Below are 17,932 nucleotides of genomic sequence, written 5' to 3' on the forward strand. Positions count from 1 at the left end.
ACCACACACGCATGCACGCAGGCATCGATACGCGTGCACGCGGAGGGTGGTGGGACGAAAGGCTCTCGAGTGCGCATGCATGCACGCACACACTGTCCAGCGAATTCCCCATCGCGCTCTCGCATACGTGCCGTGTGTCCGAGAGAGAGACACACACAAACACACACACACACCGACGCAACGCCGTCGCTGCCGGAAATGCACCAACGAACAGCGGCCAGACGTCGCGGCGGCCCGATGCACTTGACTGATGGAGACGGCGAGGAAGAGGGGCGGAGGAAGGAGCGCAGGCGACCCGCTCAGAGATGAGGCAACAGTACGAGTGGAGGTGGGGTGGAGAGAATGGACAGCACACACACGCGGCAGCGGGTCAATGTAGGGTATGCGCCTGCAAGAGCTGAGCTCACCGAGATCGGCATACCCTACATGCAGACAGCCACATAAGCGTGTGCTATGCCTCGACTCCCTCATCGCCCAAACTCTCTTCCCCCCTCCACCTTCCCCCACCCGGCACCGTCTACTCGTCTAAGAAGACACGGTGCCCAAGCACGTGCAGAGCACCACTGCCCTCTGCCTTCCCCCGACCACGTATTCGCTCATCATCGTAGGGGCTGCTTAACGGCGGCGGCGGCGGATCATCTTCTTCTTCTTCTTGGCCTGGAAGATGATACCGTCGTGGACTTTCTCGAACCACTTCATCGCCTCCTCCTTGGTGACGTGGTGGGAGTGGCCGACGCGGCTGCACTTGCGCTTGCGGTGCGCCACTCGCTCACCACGGCGGCCGAGGACGACGTAGAAGTCCATGCCGTAGATACCGGTGGAGGGGTCGTACTTGATGCCGAGATCAATGTGCTCGTCGATGCCGAAGCCGAAGGAGCCGGTGTCGGCGAAGTTGTAGCTCTTCAGCTCGAACTCCTTCACCTTGAGGCCCTTCTCCAGCAGCTCCTCGGCCTTCTTGCCGCGGACGGTGCAGTGCACGGCGATCTTCTCGTTACGACGGATGCCGAACGTGCGCACGGTCAGGCGAGCGCGGGAGAGCACCGGGGTCTGCTCGCACAGCTGCTCGAGCACCTTCGAGGCACGCGTCAAGCGATCACCGCTCTCACCAACGCAAATGTTGATGCAGAGTTTCTTCACGACGATCTCCCGCATGGGGTTCGCAGCCTTGCTCTCGGCGACCATCGTTTCCAGGCGGTGGGTGGGGGTATTACGGGAAAAACAAGAAGTTAGACGGTTTCGACTTCTCTGAGGTGTGCGTCGTGTGTTTGTGTGTTCGTTGAAGTGGGGGATGGCGGTGAGGGGGGGGGGGAGGAGGGCGTGAATAGGTGCCACGCAGCGGGTCCACGCACGTAACGCGAAGAGGTGTGGAATGGAGTGGTGGAGGGTGGGAGGAGCGTTGGTGCGTGTGTGTGAGAGGGAGAGAAGAGAGAAGGAGCGAGGCAACGGGGGTTTAGGGCGGAGGTGCGTATGTGTGTGTGTGTGTGTGCGTGCGCGCGCACCATCCTGTGAGAGGAGGCATGGACGCACGCACCCTCGCAGAGACACACGGACAGAGAAGTGAATAGGCGCGCAGCGATGGAGAGAGAGAGAGAGGGAGGGAGGGAGGGGGAGGCCTTCGCCTCCTCTCTCACACAAGAACGCAGCCGCAAATATCAGGAACAAGGCAGGCGTGCAGGCGGAGGCGGCCATGACGCCATCCGCGGGGGTGTGGCACTGGCAAGAGGAAGAGGGCAATCATGGCAGTAAGTGGGGAAGGCAAGCTCGAATACGCGTACACCGTCAGACATGCAGGCTCACGGGGAGCTTTCGCACGTTATTCCTCTCACTCCAAGTGCACGGGCCCTCCGCCTCGCGCTAAACATTGTCTGGGAGGTGAGAGCACATCCAGTCCAGCCCTTCGTATAAGCCGTCACCTGTATGAGCACAGCATCCTTGCACGTACCACTTGTGGCCGGCCAGGTAGCGTCCCAGGCCGTTGTCGGAGAGGTCACGAAAGCCTAACCCTTCTACGAGCTCCGCAGGCGTCAGCCGATGCGGCAGGTCTTGCTTGTTGCACAGCACCAGTAATGCTGCGCCGGCCAGCAGCGGGTCTGACAAGAGCGTCCGCAGCTCTTCACGCACCTCGCCGATGCGCGCGCGATCATTGCTGTCGACGACGAAGATAACGGCGTTGGCACCTTCGTAGTACATCTTCCACAGCGCGCGCAGCCGCTTCTGCCCACCGACGTCCCACAGGTGAAACGTCACGTTGCGGTAGTCCACCGTCTCCACGTGGAAGCCGATCGTCGGCACCGTCTCGCGCGAGGCGCCGAGCTTCAGTTTATCTAAAATGGTTGTCTTGCCGGCTGCATCGAGGCCGACCATGACGATGCTAGCGTTTTTATTGCTGAAGAGGCCCTCGAACCAGCTGGAAAAGACGTTGCCCATCGTTGCTCGGGGGAAAGGAGGGGAGGAGAGGGAGGAGGGGAGGGGAGCAAGCGCGCGCGCACACACACACACACACACAGAGGCACACACACGGCAGCACACAGGCCAAAGACAGAAACGGAAGTGGAGCAGGAGGGAAGTCCAAGAAGACAAGCAGTGACGGTCGCGCGTACGCAGGCGCACAGGGAGGGGCGAGCACGCCAGAGAAAACAACAATCAATAGTGAAAGACTCACCCACCCACCCACGCACACACACACACACACACACGCCTCAGAGGAAGAAGGAGAGTGGTGGGGGAGAGGAAAACGTCGAGGAAGCAAGCGAGCAGAGAGTGTTTAGATCGGCGAACACAAACCCGCCGAGGCTGACACGTGCACGCACGCGCAGGTCTTGCGGGAGGGGAGGGGGGAAGAGACGGGTGACACCGGCGGATATCCAGCTAAGAGAGCAGCCGCTACAACGAAAGAACAACGGGTGAAAGGTAAGAGAGGCGTGTGTGGGAGGGGTACGCACCGGCGCACGCATGCGCGATGGTGCCAGCGGCCACAGGAGTAACGTGTGCCGAAGAGAAAGAGAGCAAGAGCGAGCGAAAGATAGGGCGCTGCGACGGTGAAGCTGAGGTGCGTGTGTGTGTGTGTATGTGAAAGGGAGAAGTGCCAGAGAACGAGAGGAGGCCAGGCTGCTACTATGATTCGTTGAGTTTGCGCGGCTCGAGCGCGTGCTGAGTCGCGGGGTAGATGCGTGCGAAAACCCGATATACAAGCTCGAAACAAAAGAGCGCGCCGGTGCACGAGCAGGCACACCGGCATCCAACAAATTCGCGCGCACGCGTGTTGTGGCGACGCTGTGTCAAACAACATACACACACACATACACACACACACACACACCATGCACGGCAAGAGCGAGGGAGGGGGAGAGGGGGGCGAGAGGGGGGATGGGGCTACGAGTCTTTGCTGTAGCGGCATGAGATCGCAGGAGGCATGAGGAGGGATGGGCGTGTGTGTGTGTGTGTGTGTGTATGTGGCTATAGCCTGACGATGGTGTCGAGGAGACTCTCTTACACATACGCTTCCGCACACAAGCACAAAGAAAGGCTGTGGACGACGAGGGGAGAGAGAGACGGCGTTCATCAATGGCGGTTCACAGGTGCATACACACACACACACACACACACACACACACACACACACACAGGGCCACACCCAATCTTGAGGGAGCGTGAGGGAGAGAGATACCTGCAGGTCGGGCTTAGATCACTTATACGGGGACATTAATACGTGAACAGAAGGTAATAAATCAACAAAGGCACACACACACACACACACACACACACAGGCAGGCAGGCGCACGCAGGCACTTCGACCTGGCAAGAAATCCGTAATGAGCACTGACCCCTCGGTTTCGTTGCCCTTACTGCCTCACGTACATCTGGATGCAAGTATGCTGCACTCAGGCATGTGTTGTTGGTCGGTGGGGCGATCCGCACGGAACCTCGCCAACTGCTCGGCTTCCCAGCCCCTTCTCACTATCGCACAATGCTCATTCATCACCACAGCCTACGCTTACTACCTCTTGCTGCCGCTCTTCGCGTTGCCCACGTCCTTCCGCGCTACCTTGCCGCCGCTGCTCACAACACGGGTGCCGCTCGAGCCGCCTAGCTGCCCCACCTTCTTCATCTTCGACGCACCACCGGCGGAGACCATCGTGCCGTTCTTCTTTCGCATTGTTTGCATGCTCGCAATCTTGTTCACCGCCGTCACGCCGCCATTACGGGTGCGATGATCGGCCTCTTCCTCTTCGTTGGTCATCGCGGCTGCCGCCGCTGCGAGCATGCGGCTGCTGGAGCCGGTCTCCGACACGGATGAAGAGGCTCCGACGGAGGCCGATGCGGCGCCCTTCAATGCCTTCGGCGCCACAGACCCCTTCTTCTTGGCACTTGTCTTGTGTTGCCCGCGCGCACGACGCGGCGCGGCGTCTTCCATGCCGAATACGTATTCCTCCGGGCCGTCGTCAGCGTTGTCGCCGTCTTCTTTGCTGGCATCCTTCTCCGCATCAGCCACAGCGGCAGACGCCTCACTCTCCTGCTGCGCCTGCCGACGCGCAAGCCGCTCCATGTCCGCCTTGGTCAGCGCGTGACCCGCCAACGGCGTGTCGGCGTCGATCGTCTCGTACATCACCGTCATCGGGTGCGGCGCGTCTACGTCCGTCTTGCCGTACATGTTGGTCTTCGGCGGCGCCAGCTTCAGGGGCTTTGTGTAGTCGTACTCGACGTGGTTCAGCTCAGCACGGTAGTTGTTGTTCAGGTTCTTGCGCGTGTTCGGCACACGCGAGTCCAGCACCGGGTTGAGAAAGTGGAAGCGTTTCTCCGGCTCCTGCGGCGGCACGGCACTGATGCCGCCCTTGACAGTGAGCTTGAGCTTCTTGTTCAGCAGGCAAATGCGCTTCACCGTGTTCGTCGCCTCCGCCTGCGCCCGCTGGCGGCGGTGCATCTTCTTCCATTTCGAACGGCTGGACTTGGCCATGGTTACGCTGCGGAGGGTTGCGGGTGGTGGTGATGGTGGTGGTCGATTGGCGGACAGCAAGTGTCAGAGGCGATGAGAGGGGCGACTGCGGTGCTGCTGCTGCTTGTTGTACGCGTGTGTGTGTGCGTGAGCTACACCGGTGCCACTGGCAGAGGCGTGACTGAGCCAACTGTGGGGAGTTGAAGAAAAGCTGTGCGTGTGTGTGTGTGTGGGGGGGGGGTCGCATGCGGTGCAGCACGGCAGAGAGACCCGGAAGAGTGTAGGGATCGAGCGATAAGGGGAAGAGTTGGCACGAGCGGGGAGAAGCCGGAAGAGCACACACGGAAGCACCCACGTCGCCGACCATGACGTGTTTGACGAGTTCCCATCGCACGGAGGACAGGGAGAGGAGAAGGGGGGGGGCCGATGCCTGTGCACGCCATCGCACTCCAGGGATTGAGGTGGTGCACAGACGCGCAGCGAGGGCCAGCGATCGACGACGCTTGTCCGCGCTCAAATTCACGCGGACATCACATCATGCGCGCTGTGTCGTTCCTTGCTTGACTTCTCTATGCTCAACTCCTTAAGCGCATTCTCTCACACTTTTACTTATCTTGACGTGTCGCGGTGTGTCCGCTGCGAGCGACGACGTGCTTCACTGGCGTCCGTGTTGCACTTGTCGTCATGTGTCGCTCTTACGCAACGCACCCACTCGCACCTGCGCAGCGACTCCCTCAGCAGCACCGCATTCGGAGGTAATCGCTTGCTCTTGTTGCTGGTGGACGAGCAGTAAGCCATGCTGCTGTCCGTGCTGACGCGGATGACGCTACTGAGAGGCGGCGTGACTGCCATCACCACCACCGGAGTGATGGTGTGAAACAGGATGCCGATGACCGCCATGGGTAGACCGTTGCTGCGGCGGCTCACTTGCACTGACACAGACATCAGCACTGCCGGTGCTCACCGGCAGCCCTGTCGCTACGGCGGCGGCGTTCTGATAGGTCGTCATAGACGGCATCGCCACCATGTCCGGCTGCTGTTGCTGCTGAGGCACCTCACCACCACCGGCAGCAGTCCTCGCCGCGTCGGTATTGCGTGTACCGCCTACACCAAACGCAACGCTTGGGTATCCCACGTACGGCGTGTACAGGAACGCTTGCTGCTGCTGCTGCTGCGCGCTGGCACTCGTTGCGGTGGTGCTGGAAGTGCCGTCGCTGCGGTGACTGCTACCTCCGTCTTGATCGGCGGCGGCAGTGAGGGCGCTACCGACAAAACCACTACTGTTCCGCGTCGTGTGATACTGCTGCTGCTGTTGCCAGAGGTGCTGCTGCAGGTCGTAGTACAGGGCCGGGAAGGGGTAGCTCGAGGACGACGAGGTGCCGGCGGTAGCCACAAACCCACTGCCGGCGCCACTGATGATCGGCTGCGGTTGCTTCAGCTGTGGCGATGGAGGGTAGGGCACCTGCTGCTGCTGCCGTTGTTGCTGCTGGGCAAATGCTTGATAGTAGAAGGCGGCGGCCGCCGCTGCGTGTTCTTGCTGCTGTCCGAACTGCTGCTGCTGCTGCGGAGAGAGATACACGCCCGCAGCTCGGTTCATCTGGTGCGGACTGCCGTAGGATACCTGCTGCTGTTGCGAGGCAGCGTAGCCGTGGTTGCAGGCGTATGCCATGCTCGGCGCGTAGCCGTTGCACGGTCCCCCTGCGCCGTGCTCACCAACGCCAGCATTGCCTTCTGCAGTGGCCTGCGCGTCATGCGGCGCCAGCTGTTGCGGGTAGTGCTGCAGCATGACCGCGCTCGCACCCCCACGGCCACCACACTGGTCGAGACGGTCGGTGTAGTCAACGACGCTCTCGCTGCCGTAACCGTGGTCACCATAGCGCCCGCCAGCTTCGTCCTCATCTTCGTCGCCCTTCACAGGCGTGAGCGTGACATCGACGCGGTCACGAGGGCTGTTGCCGCCGTACGTCGTCGTCGTCGTGGCCGTGCGGCTCGTCCACGTTCCCTCCGGACTTTCTCCATAGGGGAGCGAGAATAGGTGATTGGCCGACGTGGATGATGCTGCTGCTGCTGCGGCCATGTCGCCGCCGCCGTCGTCGTCGTCGTCCTCTGTAGAGTAGCTGTGCACCGCCATCATCCCCGCCGCCGTGGGCGTCGTGGCGGCGTGACTGGAGGACCCTTCGAAGGCCTCCTCCCGTGAGTCCACATACGGCAGCTGCAGTGGCGGACGCTGGCGCGCACGAGTCCTTGCTGATACTGCGGCCGCCGCAGTGGTGCCGGATTCGCTGACAGGACGGCTTCTACTGCCACTGCTGGCAGTGCGTATGGCCGCCGTTTCGTGTATTGTCGCAGATCCCGTCTTCGCTGCGGTGGAGGCGATACTGATACTGCCGCCGTATTTTGGATGAGGGGCGTTGTGGTGGCCATGTTCACCGAGGCCACCCCCGCCCGCGTGCGTGGCTGTGTCCATGCCATTCGCTTCACTGTGGTTTACCTGCTGCTGCTGGTGAGCATGCCCTGGCGATCCAGACGACATCATCATGCTCTGCAAGTGAGGGAACGGCGCAGCAACGGAGTGTTGCGCCACCCCCGCGCCGCCGCAGCGCTGTTGTTCGACGCGAGGGCCACTGTGCACGTTCATCGGTGGCACCGGCACACCACCCACTTGCTGATGTGGCTGCTGCGGATGCGCGCGAAGGGTCATCGGCATCATCGTCGTCGTGCTGTTTCTCATGCTCTGCGGTTGTTGTTGTTGCTGCGCGCCATAAAACTTTGTGTTGCCGTCCATCGACATCATCATCGTGTGCGGCTGTCTGGGCGCAGACTGCTGCTGCTGTTGCTGCATGAGCATCATGTGATGGTTGCTCCCCATACTCTCTTGAAAGGCGAGCATGGGGACGCTCATGCTGTGGTTTTGCGCGAGCGTCGCTGCGGCGGTGCTGTCGGCACGTCGCGCGGCGGCGACAGCTTGCTTCATGAGCGCGTGATGCACTGCCTGGCAGTCCGCGTCTGCCGACATGGGTGACAGACACTGAAGGACGTACTGAAGACTGCAGCTGCCGTAGTACTGCGGCGACTGCCGCGCCGCTCCCCACTCGGCAAACCACCAGCACAGCCACTGAAAGTCGCGCATGTGTGTCATGCGCGCTGTCAAGTCGTACTCAGGGTCGAAAGGTGATGTCATGTGGAAGTGCTGACCGCGGCGGGAGCAGAGGAGCGGCTTTGCCACCACCTCGGAGCGGCCGTCAGCGGTGAAGCGGATGCCGCTGGTCTCGTAATCGAAGGCGCAGCCGTAGTAGTGGCAGAAGTCGAGAAACAAGTCCGACACCTCTGCCTGCCGGCGCAGGAAGTCCACGGCGAACGCATCGAAGGCGCTGTCTTCACTATCGGCGCCGCTGTGCTGCTCAGAGGCCTTCTTCGACGTCGAGGCTGCCGCTGCTGCTGCTGCCTCTGCTACTCGACTTGCATGGGCGCCCGCCGCGTCCTGGCCGGCTTTCACAGGGTTTACATTGACTGCGCTGTCAGTGGCAGCGGCGACTGGTTTCTCCGGCGTCTCAGTGCCCTCCGCTACCTCCGCTGCCGCCGCGTCGGCGCGCGTCTCCTGGTGAACAGTCTCTGGTGTCGTCAGAGCCGCTGTCGAATGCACAGCACTCGTGTCTTCCGCCACCTTCTCGCCACGCCCTGCCACTTCGTCGGCGCGAGGGGTATCAACGTGCGACCCCTCGCCCACCACGCGTTCGTGCGGCTGAGGTTCTACCGTCTTGAGTAAGTAGTGGCGCGGCGGTGGCGCTAGGCGGCCAGGCGCCGCATCCACTACAGGCGCTAGTTCCTCGCCGGCACTAAGTGTGGTGGTGGTAGTGGTGCCGCCGAGGCCTGCAGTCCCGCTGAGGTTAGGAGGCTGCTGCTCGCGCAACGGGGACGGGGTGCTGGTGCCGATGCTGCTGCTCGCGCCCGCTGCCGCTCCGCCGCCGGAGGCACCCTCCGCAGCGTCGGACGAGGAGGGTTGCGACTGTTGCGTGCGCCTTGTTCCACCTTCCTTTTCAGGGGTTGCGCCAGTCGTCGTCAGTGGCGCTGGCGCCACCGCCGCTGTTGTCGCGGCTGCCGGGTCGCCGACGAAGCCCAGTATCGTTTGGCGAATCGCACGCAGGCGCTCCTTGTCGTCGCTGGCGTAGGCCGCCTTGATGGTCGCGCACGCCCCGGTCGCCACGGCCGTGGAGGAGGACGCTCGCCCAAGAGCCGGCACCGTCTTCTGGATGTTCCCGCTGCTGCTATAGAGCTCGGCAACGTCGCCGGCGCCTGCTGCGTCGAGCGACGCACTTCTCCGTGCCCCCGCCTCCTCTACCAACTGCGCGTGACGCTGCTCCACTCGTGCAAGATACTCGCCCAGCATGTACTCCAGCAGCCCAAGAGTAAGGGGGGCGGGGCCCGCCGTCGTAGAGGCGTCTTGGTACACGGCGGCGAGACGAGGGGCGGCAGGAGAGGCAGCACTGTTGTCCGCGGCGCTGCCGCGGCGCAAAGCTTCCTCCGCTGCGCGATCCTTCTGCAGCTGCTGGTGCTGGTGCTGGTGCTCTCCAGCATCCGCTCCTGCTTGACGGCCCTGTGCCTCCGCTGACGACGACGCAGCGTTCCGCTCACGCAGGAGGAGGAGGATGCGTTGGCGGCATTCATTGTAGAAGTGGAGCACCATGAGGTAGATGGCGAACGACGTCACCCCGCCAGGCTCACTCTCGCCGGCACTGAGGCTGCGCACGCAGTACTTGAGGAACAGAATGAGCGTGCGGGCATGCGGAAACACCTCCAGCAGCGATCGTGTAAGCTGCATCGAACGCCAGTGCTCGCCGCCGGCGAAGGTGATGTCGACCTTGGTGCCGGTTGCCTTGTCTGTCAGCTTGATGACAGGCACACGAGTCGCCGTGATGGACTGCACAAAGAACAGCGGGCCTTCATGAACAGGGACGTAGGTGAGATGGCCCACGCCACGGCCACGGCCATCCGTAGCACCGAGAACGATCGAGTTCCGCGTCACTGCATCCTGGGACGCCGGCGGAGCTGCCGCAGTCTGCACTGTGGCGGCCCTCTCTCCGGATGCTGCAGCTGTGGGCGACACCGGCGACAACTGAGCTGTCGCGGCCTCATCGGCGGCCACGGTTTCTGTACCCGCGTGCGCCGCTTCCGCCTCGGCTGCCGCAGCATCGCCGCCGCCACTGGCAGTACGGCCTTCCGGCTCCGCGGCACCGCCGTCTGCAAGCCTCACCTGCCTGCACCGGAGCTCCGCTTCATTGGCCGACATATCTGCGTCGGCTGGTGCTGCCTTGCTTCTCGGCAGCGGCTGCGCATGTGCGGCAATGTTGTCCTCATCGGTATGCAGACCCGACGTCATGGCGGGCGGCAGGGAACGCGGGGTGCCTTTTAGGTCGGCGCTCCCACTCGCCGCGGCAGACTCGCGCGGAGACGACAACGAGGCAGAGTTATGCAGCCGCGTCGTGGCTGTTTGGAGCGCGAGGCCACTGCTGCTACTGCTGGCACCTCCGATACTTAGACCGCTTGCTGCTGCTACCGGTGGCGCGACGGGTGGCATACCACTACCCATCGATGGCGCAAAGAGCGCCGACAGGTCTACGGAGGTGCTGAAGTTGTAGTCCTTTTCAATCTGACCGCGAAACACCTCCTCGGCCTGCTCCACGTCGCCAACGGTGCCGTAGACTTCTGTGTCCTCCGCCGTCGCCACGTCGGGGTTGTGCAGGCGACTCGCGCTCGCACTGTCCGTGTGCCCCACACCGCTCTTATTGCAGGTCGACGTGGCACCCGCGCCAGGGACGGTGCCAGAGCCGGAGGCGAGGCGAGCAAACTCGTCATCGTCGCCAACGGTGGCGCTCGAGGTCAGAAACAATTTGCGTGTGTCGAGGGGGAAAGCCGCCGCGGAGAAGCACGTCGTGCTCGACTCTGTCGACCGCGACGAGGCACTGACGCTTCGCTGAAGCGCCATTGTCGCCGTGCCGTCTTGCGGCGCACAGGGAGAGCGCCGTGAGTGGCTAGACACGCGGCGGTTCGGTGCGGCACGCACCGCCTCATCCATCTCGCCCATTACTGGCATCTCCTCCGTGGCCACGGTGGAACCAAGGAGGAGGCTCTCAGCGATACTGCCAGCGCACGCTACACGCTTCGGCGAGAGGCCGCTCGCCCCTTCACCTTCGCTGGCATTCTCCTCAGACCGTCTGCCGTGGTCATTGTTATCGGCGTCGCTGTCCGAGTCTCGCAAGCTGGCCGCCTCACAGACATCACTAGCACTGCAGCAGCTCTCTCTGGTCCAGTGATGGTCTTGGTCGGGTGCCACTGCAACTCCTGCTCCAGTTGCTGCCGCCAGTGCCACCTGCTTCGCCCGCTTCTTCGCTTCCTCCATCAACTGCCTGCGGCGGTGCTGCGCTTCGGCCTCGATGAGCTCTTGCAGGCGAAGGGCGTCGTTCTTGCTGTCTTCGTCCAACTCCAAGAGGGCCTTCGACAGCCGCTGCAGCGCCTCGAGCGGCGCGATCGGCTGATACCCAACCGCAAGGAGGTCCACGTCACTCGACGGAAGTGCCAGGCCGGTCGTGATGGAGCCGTGCACACGGATCTCTGCATTTTGGTTGAGGTGCTTGCGCAGCACGGCCTCGATGATCCAGCAGAGCTGCTCGCGGTTTGCCTCGTCCTCCGGCTTCAGCGTCAGGCACGTCGCCACAAACGTTGGCAGCACTGTGATGAAGTCGTAGTACGGGATCGGCGGCGGTCTCGCCACTGTGTGCTGCTGCTGCTGCTGCTGTGCTTGTTGATGGTGGAGCATGGGCTGCTGACCCGCACCACCACCGCCAACGTTGAGTGCGTTGTGGTGCATAGGCATCATGCCACCACCACTGCTGCCGATGTGGCCGGCGGCTTGCTGGTCTGGAGTTGGAAGACGTCCGTACATAGAGCTCATGTAGTTGCCTGCTTGATTCATCATCATCGCCTGCTGTTGCGTGTGCCCGTGTCGGCTGCCGCTGTGACGGCTGTTGCTGAAGCCGGCAAGAGTGCTCCCGCTGTAGCTGTTGCTCCCACGACTGTGCGCGCAGTCACTGGCGGCGCCCTTGTGCTTCGCGTTGGCCGAGCGGCCGTGGTTGGAGCCACACATGCTTCCCCAGTTCACGGCAGCCGAGGGCCCACCCTGCGATCGGGACGACATGTGTGGCGAGATGGTGGCGGGGATGTGCTCCTGCGCTGCCCCAGGAGACATGGAAGACTGCGATTCCATGTCGTCGTGATGGGTCGTGTTCACTTGGCCACCGCCGCCGCCGTCGAGGCTCAGGCTTCCGAGCGACATGGTCTGGTGATGGTGTTGATGCGGACGCTGCGAGAGCTGCCCAGAGATGGATGAGGGATGTGCCAGCGACGGTGTGTGGTGGTGGTAGTGGTGGTGCTGCGGCATGCCAGACGCCATGTTCAGCATTGTGTTGCCGGTGCACCCCACACCCATTGCCGTGGCGTTGCTGCTTAGTGTGTCTGCGCGGGGTGCCGCGAAGTTACTGGTGCCGCCAGTTGCCGCCGTCGAGGGCGATCCGGATGAGTCAGCATTCATCGTTGTCGAAACACCGACGCGGATGCTCGGCAGGTTGCCGCTGCGCGCCGGCAACAACGCGGACGGGGACGCACGCCCTGTCGCTGCCGGCGCGGGCGGCGGGGACGCTGACGGCGCGAGCTGACCAGCTGTGCTCTGACTAGCCGCCGCCGCTGCCACTGCTCCACGGCCTCGGTGAAGGCCGGGTGCACGGTGCTGAGGAGGAGCTGCACCGCCACCGCTCGCGCTCATGGCTGTATTGGCGGTGTCGAGCATGGTTGCCGCAGCTCCCGTCACAGACGTGGTTGCTGCGCCGGCAGCCAGCAGAACTTTGGCGCTGGTGCTGCTGCTGCTGTTGGGGCTGGTGGTCGCGGCCGCGCTGCTGAGGTCTACCCCGGATGTGGAAGGCCACGTATGAGAGCAGTGCTGCTGCTGTTGTTGCTGGTGTGGAGAGGCTATGTGGAAGCGGTTGTAGTAGCCACACGCTGCCATCTGCAGCTGCTGCTGTGAAAGCAGAGAGACGTCGTAGTACTGCTGTGTAGGCGACGGATGCGAATGGCGCAGCAGCTGCTGTTGCTGGTACCCATGACCATTCATGTAACCGGTGTTGCCACCACCACCACCGCCGGCCGTCGCCATCTCAGTTGGGAGCAGCTGCCCAGCAGCGTCGCTCATGCCCGGCATTGTGTTCGCCGTCTGCCCCGCGTAGGTCGTCGACGGCAGCGCCCCTGCAAAGGAGACCGGCATCGCATTACTAAGGCCGTTCACCATCATCTTCGGCCCACCGTTCCCACTGCTGTCAACTACCTCTGCGTCACCGGCCACGACGACAGCAACCTCGCCCGCCACGGTTGTTGAGACCGCCGCAGACGTCGCGAAAGAGGGGTGCCAGCCAGGACGGCGGCTCACGCTACTCGTGTTCGGCGCCGCTGCTGCTTTCGTTGGGGCCGACCCCGTGCACGCGGGCGATGAGTGTGCACCAAAACCAATTCTGGCTGACCCCCTGTCACTGGTTGCATCCATCGAGCTGCATTTCGGGTGTGCGACCACGACCTCACGGCGCTCCGCCGCCACTTCGACCTCCACCTCGGCGTCAGGCTGTCGGTTCGCCTCAGCCTCAGCCTCAGCCTCAGCTGCTGCTGCTGCGGCAGCCGCTGCTGCCGCCATGGCACGCACTTTCTGCTTGCGCTTCGCCGAGCGGGAGGGCTTTGGCGGCAGTTCTGTTGGTTCTCGCCGCTCCGCGGCGACAGGCTCTCGGGGCGTTGCCGTGACAGATGAATGGACCGCCGATGACTTTCCCGCCCGTCCGTGCTGGTCGTCCTCGGACGTGGCGGGCGGTGGAAGGGTCGCCTCAGGGGACGCGCCTGACGCCACTGCAGCAGCAGTCGCTGGCACGGATACGGCGGACGACGGTGCAGCTGATATCGAGCCGCCGCAGCGTTGCGGGGCGGTAGACGACAACGCGTTGGCCTTGCTCACCGGAAACCACCACAAGGCGTCGGTAGACTTCGACGCGGCTGCACTCACGCTTGGACGCAGCGGCGGCGGCGATGATGAGGACGACGCAGTCGGCACCGCCGCTGCCCCTGCAACGGCGGCTGCGCTGTCTAAAGATGTGGGGGTCGCAGCGGACACTGTTGTCCCCGCATCCGTTGCGGTCGCGGTGTTGTCGGCGCCGCCGCCATCACCGGCGCTCCAACGCTGCTTCGACGAGTCCTCACGCGCGTGCGGTGGTCGATACAGCTTGCCGGATGATGCTGTGATGGCTGTCAGGGACGCGGACTGCGGCGCACAAGCAGCAGACAGCGAGGAGGTCGTACTGACACCACCAACACCGCTGTCGGCGCATCCCTGGACGCTGTCGGCATCAGCCGATGGATGACTTTGTGTGTGCTGTGTTTTCGACGAATGTGAAGCGCAGGCAGCTGCAGCCGCGGAGGTCATCGTTGCCGTCGTCCATGTGGCGGCCTTCGGCCCGCGAGGTGACGCCGGGGAAGGCTTCCGTCGGTCCAATAGCGAGGTGCCCACCTCAAGAGCGGGCACCGACTTGGCGGGCGTGTTGCTCGCTGACAAGTTCGCCGTCGACGATGCAGGGGAGAGAACGCTGCTCCTCAGTGCCGCGAAGCGGCTGCACACGGGCACCGCCTGCGGCGCCGCCGTAGCATCTGTCTGCGCGGGGTAGACCACATGCGGCACCGATACGGGCGAAGGCGCTCCTGCTGCCGTTGCGGGCGAGGGTAACGTGGACCACGATGTCGCTGAGGTCTGCGGTGACGGTGGCGAGGATCTACGAGAGCTCATTCGTTGTGCGGGCGACACGGGCGGGAGAAGACGGAGGACCACTTTGGGAGTTAGGGAAAATGGGACAACAACCAACAACAATTACGGCCAAGTCAGTGAACACACAGAGGGGAGGAGAGGTGAGAGGAGGGCCGGGGCGGCAAGGCTCAGCCCTGCGTGCCTAACAGACAAGAAAACAACTGCGTCCCAATACGCGCCTATATATATACATATATGTTTGTGTGTGTGTGTGCGTGTATCTTGGGATGCGCACTCGGTGCCACGAGAGCCGACAGCGTCACCAACACCTCCACCACACACACACGCACACGCACACACACACACACACACACGCACACACACACACACACACGCACACACACACAGAGGGGGAAGGGAGAGGGAGAAGGGGAAAATGACCAGAGGTGAAGGCTCGATGCAGAGCTCAAAGGAAGGAGAGATGGAAGGCCGTCAATGCAGAAGAGTCTTCATCCGGTGCCTCAGCAAGGCCAGTAGACACAGGTACACCTGCACCACAGTACTACAAGAGAAGGCGAACCGCCACGAACAACAACAACACAGAAAAATGAGAAGATGCACCACGTAACCCCAGCAGATATGTCCGTCGTGTCGTTGCAGGCACCCCCCTCCGAAAGGAAAGAGACACCTGCACATGCACAGACGGACAAAGCACAGGTGATGGATTCCAGCCGAGGGCGACAGAGATACACCACAAGCTCGAGTGAGAGGGGAGGAGGAGGAATCAGGTGCAACCTGCTTGCCTTTGGCCTGGTCTTTGCCTTTCACGGTCTTGATCTGCTTGAAGCGTCCTTTATGATCTCTGTCTGACTTCTCTCGTCCTTCCTCTCTTTCGCTGCTTCAGCGTCGTTATCAGTGTCCTCCGTCTCGCAAACCTGGCGATCCTCCGCCAATTTCCCTGGTCGTCTCGTCCCGACACCCAGCGCTCACCTGCGTGTGCGTGAGTAGGTGTGCACGCGCACCTTGGGGGTGCGGTTGTGCCGCTTGTTTGCTTGTGCTCACTAGCGGTGCTTGGATGTAGTGGGAGGCAGACAGAAGCGGTACGCGTGTGCGCGCGCGTGTGTGTGTATGTGCCTGCCTGCCTGCCTACTTTGTTCTGTATTGTGTGCTCGTGGTGGAGAGTGTCTGCTTCGCCCTTCTCGGTGCTTGCGTAACACAACACCGACACAACCAACAACAGCCACTTACACACTTACACACACACACACAACCAACAACAGCCACTTACACACTTACACACACACACACAACCAACAACAACAAAATAATACTACACAACGAATAAATGATTATATAAATATACGTGAACAAATACGAAATAAGAAATCCGTTTTTGTCGTACGTGCTCGTGGTGTCGCTGAGGTATGCCAGTCTGTGTGTAAGTGTGTTTGTGTGTCTGCGCGTGTCTGTGTCGGCTGCTTCAAAGGCCGCTGGGGTGGGCCCTTCCAGATAGACAACGGTGTATGCACTGATACAACGGGTATATATATATATATATATGTATAGATGTATGGATGTGTGTAGGTGAGTGCGTGTGTATTACGTGCCCCGAGTGGCGTACCTCACCCGTGCCGGAGCAGCGCTGCCGCCACGAATGCGCACAGAGGAGGAGGAAAAAACACAAGAACAAAATACGACTCTCTTTTCTGTTACACGCGCACCGTCCCGACACAGCACTCAGCACTCAGCACACACACACACACACACACACACACGGCAGCACACGGCAGACACAGAGGGAGGGGGACTAGTGGACAGCCTGCACGCGTGGGTGATGGAGAGACGAAAGCAGCGATGGTGGTGCGGCCGTTCTGCGTGTGGCCAAAAAAGAAGCCGAGGGCAAGAGGGGGGGGCCAAGGGGTGATGATGATGATGACGGCGGTGGTGGTGGTGGTGGTCGTGGTCGTGGTGATGATGATGATGAGAGGAGACGGGCCTTCGGGGGTGTGCGGGATGTGAGGGGATGGCTATTCGCCCCGTTGTTTTGTGGGTGCGTTAACAATAAATGCTACACAAGCTGGCAGAGAGGGCGAGGGCGATGACGGGCGATCACGGAAGAATGAGGCGAAGGAAGAGTCAGCCTCCCCAGGAGAAACGTGAGAACTGCGAGGAGACGCGCTGCCATCGCGTCTACACGTCACGGCGGGGGTGGCGGCGCGCATGCGTGCCGCTGAATGCGTGAGGGCGTCACACGACTTTGCCCAGCAAGTGCGTATGTACGTGTGTGTTTGCGCGCCACGCCCCTCCCTCACGCACTCGCACAGCGAAGTTCCGAGTGGCAACATGGACAGTCCACATGGCTTCCGTACACTAACGCGTCTGTGCACAGTTGTCCAGTCTCCACACAGCGCGGCAGTCCGTTGAAGCGAGGAGTGGGGAGGCCTCACGGAAGCCGTTCCTCCAGGCATGAGAAATTATCGACATATAGATACCTTGCACGCGGCTTCGTGCGAGCGTTATTGATGCGCACTTTTCGGAGGCACCAACGGGCACTGATAGGCACTGATTAGTATAGATAGGGGAACACACATATTAGTCTCTCTGCCTGCCCTCCTCTCCTGCGCCTCAGCACCTTTGTCACACTGCTCCACGGCGCAACGCATCTACACGCATGCGAGTCGTGGAGGCAAGAGGTAAGGACAGAGGCGGAGACAAATATGTGAGAGAACAGCGAGCGGTTAAAGGATTCGAATTCACGAAGACCCCCCCAGGTAGAAAATCACATCGCAAGCTTAAAAAGATAAGATAAGACACACATACACACACACACACACACACTTGACAGCACCAATAAACAATGGAATCTACCACGAGTGTGAGAGCGGGTGATGCCGCCACAGACAAAAAAAAATGTATAGAGATATACACACAAATAGAGAGATGTGTGTGTGTGTGTGCACGTGAGTAATGGCCACTTGTGTCTGCGCCCATTTTTCGAGGTGGCGCACACGCGCATGCACACACGCGTACGCGTAGAAAAACAAATTACGACATCTGTAGCAAAGACAATGAGGGACAGAGGCTGAGAACGAAGGTCCGGCTCCCACACAGGAGACACTCCCGCACATGTGCTCTCCCACTTGATCTGGCCTGCGAGCTTTCCGTTCCCGTGAAAG

The 17,932-nt window shown here is 61.7% G+C and overlaps 4 protein-coding genes across 4 annotated transcripts; all 4 read right to left on the reverse strand.

The window, feature by feature from the left end:
- Nucleotides 1-615: 615 nt before the first annotated feature.
- LMJF_04_0470 (60S ribosomal protein L11 (L5, L16)) lies at nt 616-1,182 on the reverse strand (the record flags this gene model as incomplete). The annotated part of the gene is made up of 1 exon (XM_883485.1): nt 616-1,182. The coding sequence occupies one exon, from the start codon at nt 1,180-1,182 to the stop codon at nt 616-618; it is 567 nt and encodes a 188-aa protein (XP_888578.1).
- A 672-nt stretch (nt 1,183-1,854) lies between these two features.
- Nucleotides 1,855-2,427, reverse strand: LMJF_04_0480 (putative ADP-ribosylation factor; the record flags this gene model as incomplete). Its single annotated transcript, XM_883487.1, has 1 exon — nt 1,855-2,427. The coding sequence occupies one exon, from the start codon at nt 2,425-2,427 to the stop codon at nt 1,855-1,857; it is 573 nt and encodes a 190-aa protein (XP_888580.1).
- Nucleotides 2,428-3,997: 1,570 nt separating this feature from the next.
- On the reverse strand, nt 3,998-4,954 carry LMJF_04_0490 (conserved hypothetical protein; the record flags this gene model as incomplete). Its single annotated transcript, XM_883489.1, has 1 exon — nt 3,998-4,954. One exon carries the CDS (start codon nt 4,952-4,954, stop codon nt 3,998-4,000), a length of 957 nt encoding a protein of 318 aa, XP_888582.1.
- An 805-nt stretch (nt 4,955-5,759) lies between these two features.
- On the reverse strand, nt 5,760-14,798 carry LMJF_04_0500 (conserved hypothetical protein; the record flags this gene model as incomplete). Its single annotated transcript, XM_883491.1, has 1 exon — nt 5,760-14,798. One exon carries the CDS (start codon nt 14,796-14,798, stop codon nt 5,760-5,762), a length of 9,039 nt encoding a protein of 3,012 aa, XP_888584.1.
- Nucleotides 14,799-17,932: the final 3,134 nt, after the last annotated feature.

This window comes from Leishmania major, chromosome 4 (genome assembly GCF_000002725.2).
Source record: "Leishmania major strain Friedlin complete genome, chromosome 4".
Classification (NCBI taxonomy): domain Eukaryota; phylum Euglenozoa; class Kinetoplastea; order Trypanosomatida; family Trypanosomatidae; genus Leishmania; species Leishmania major.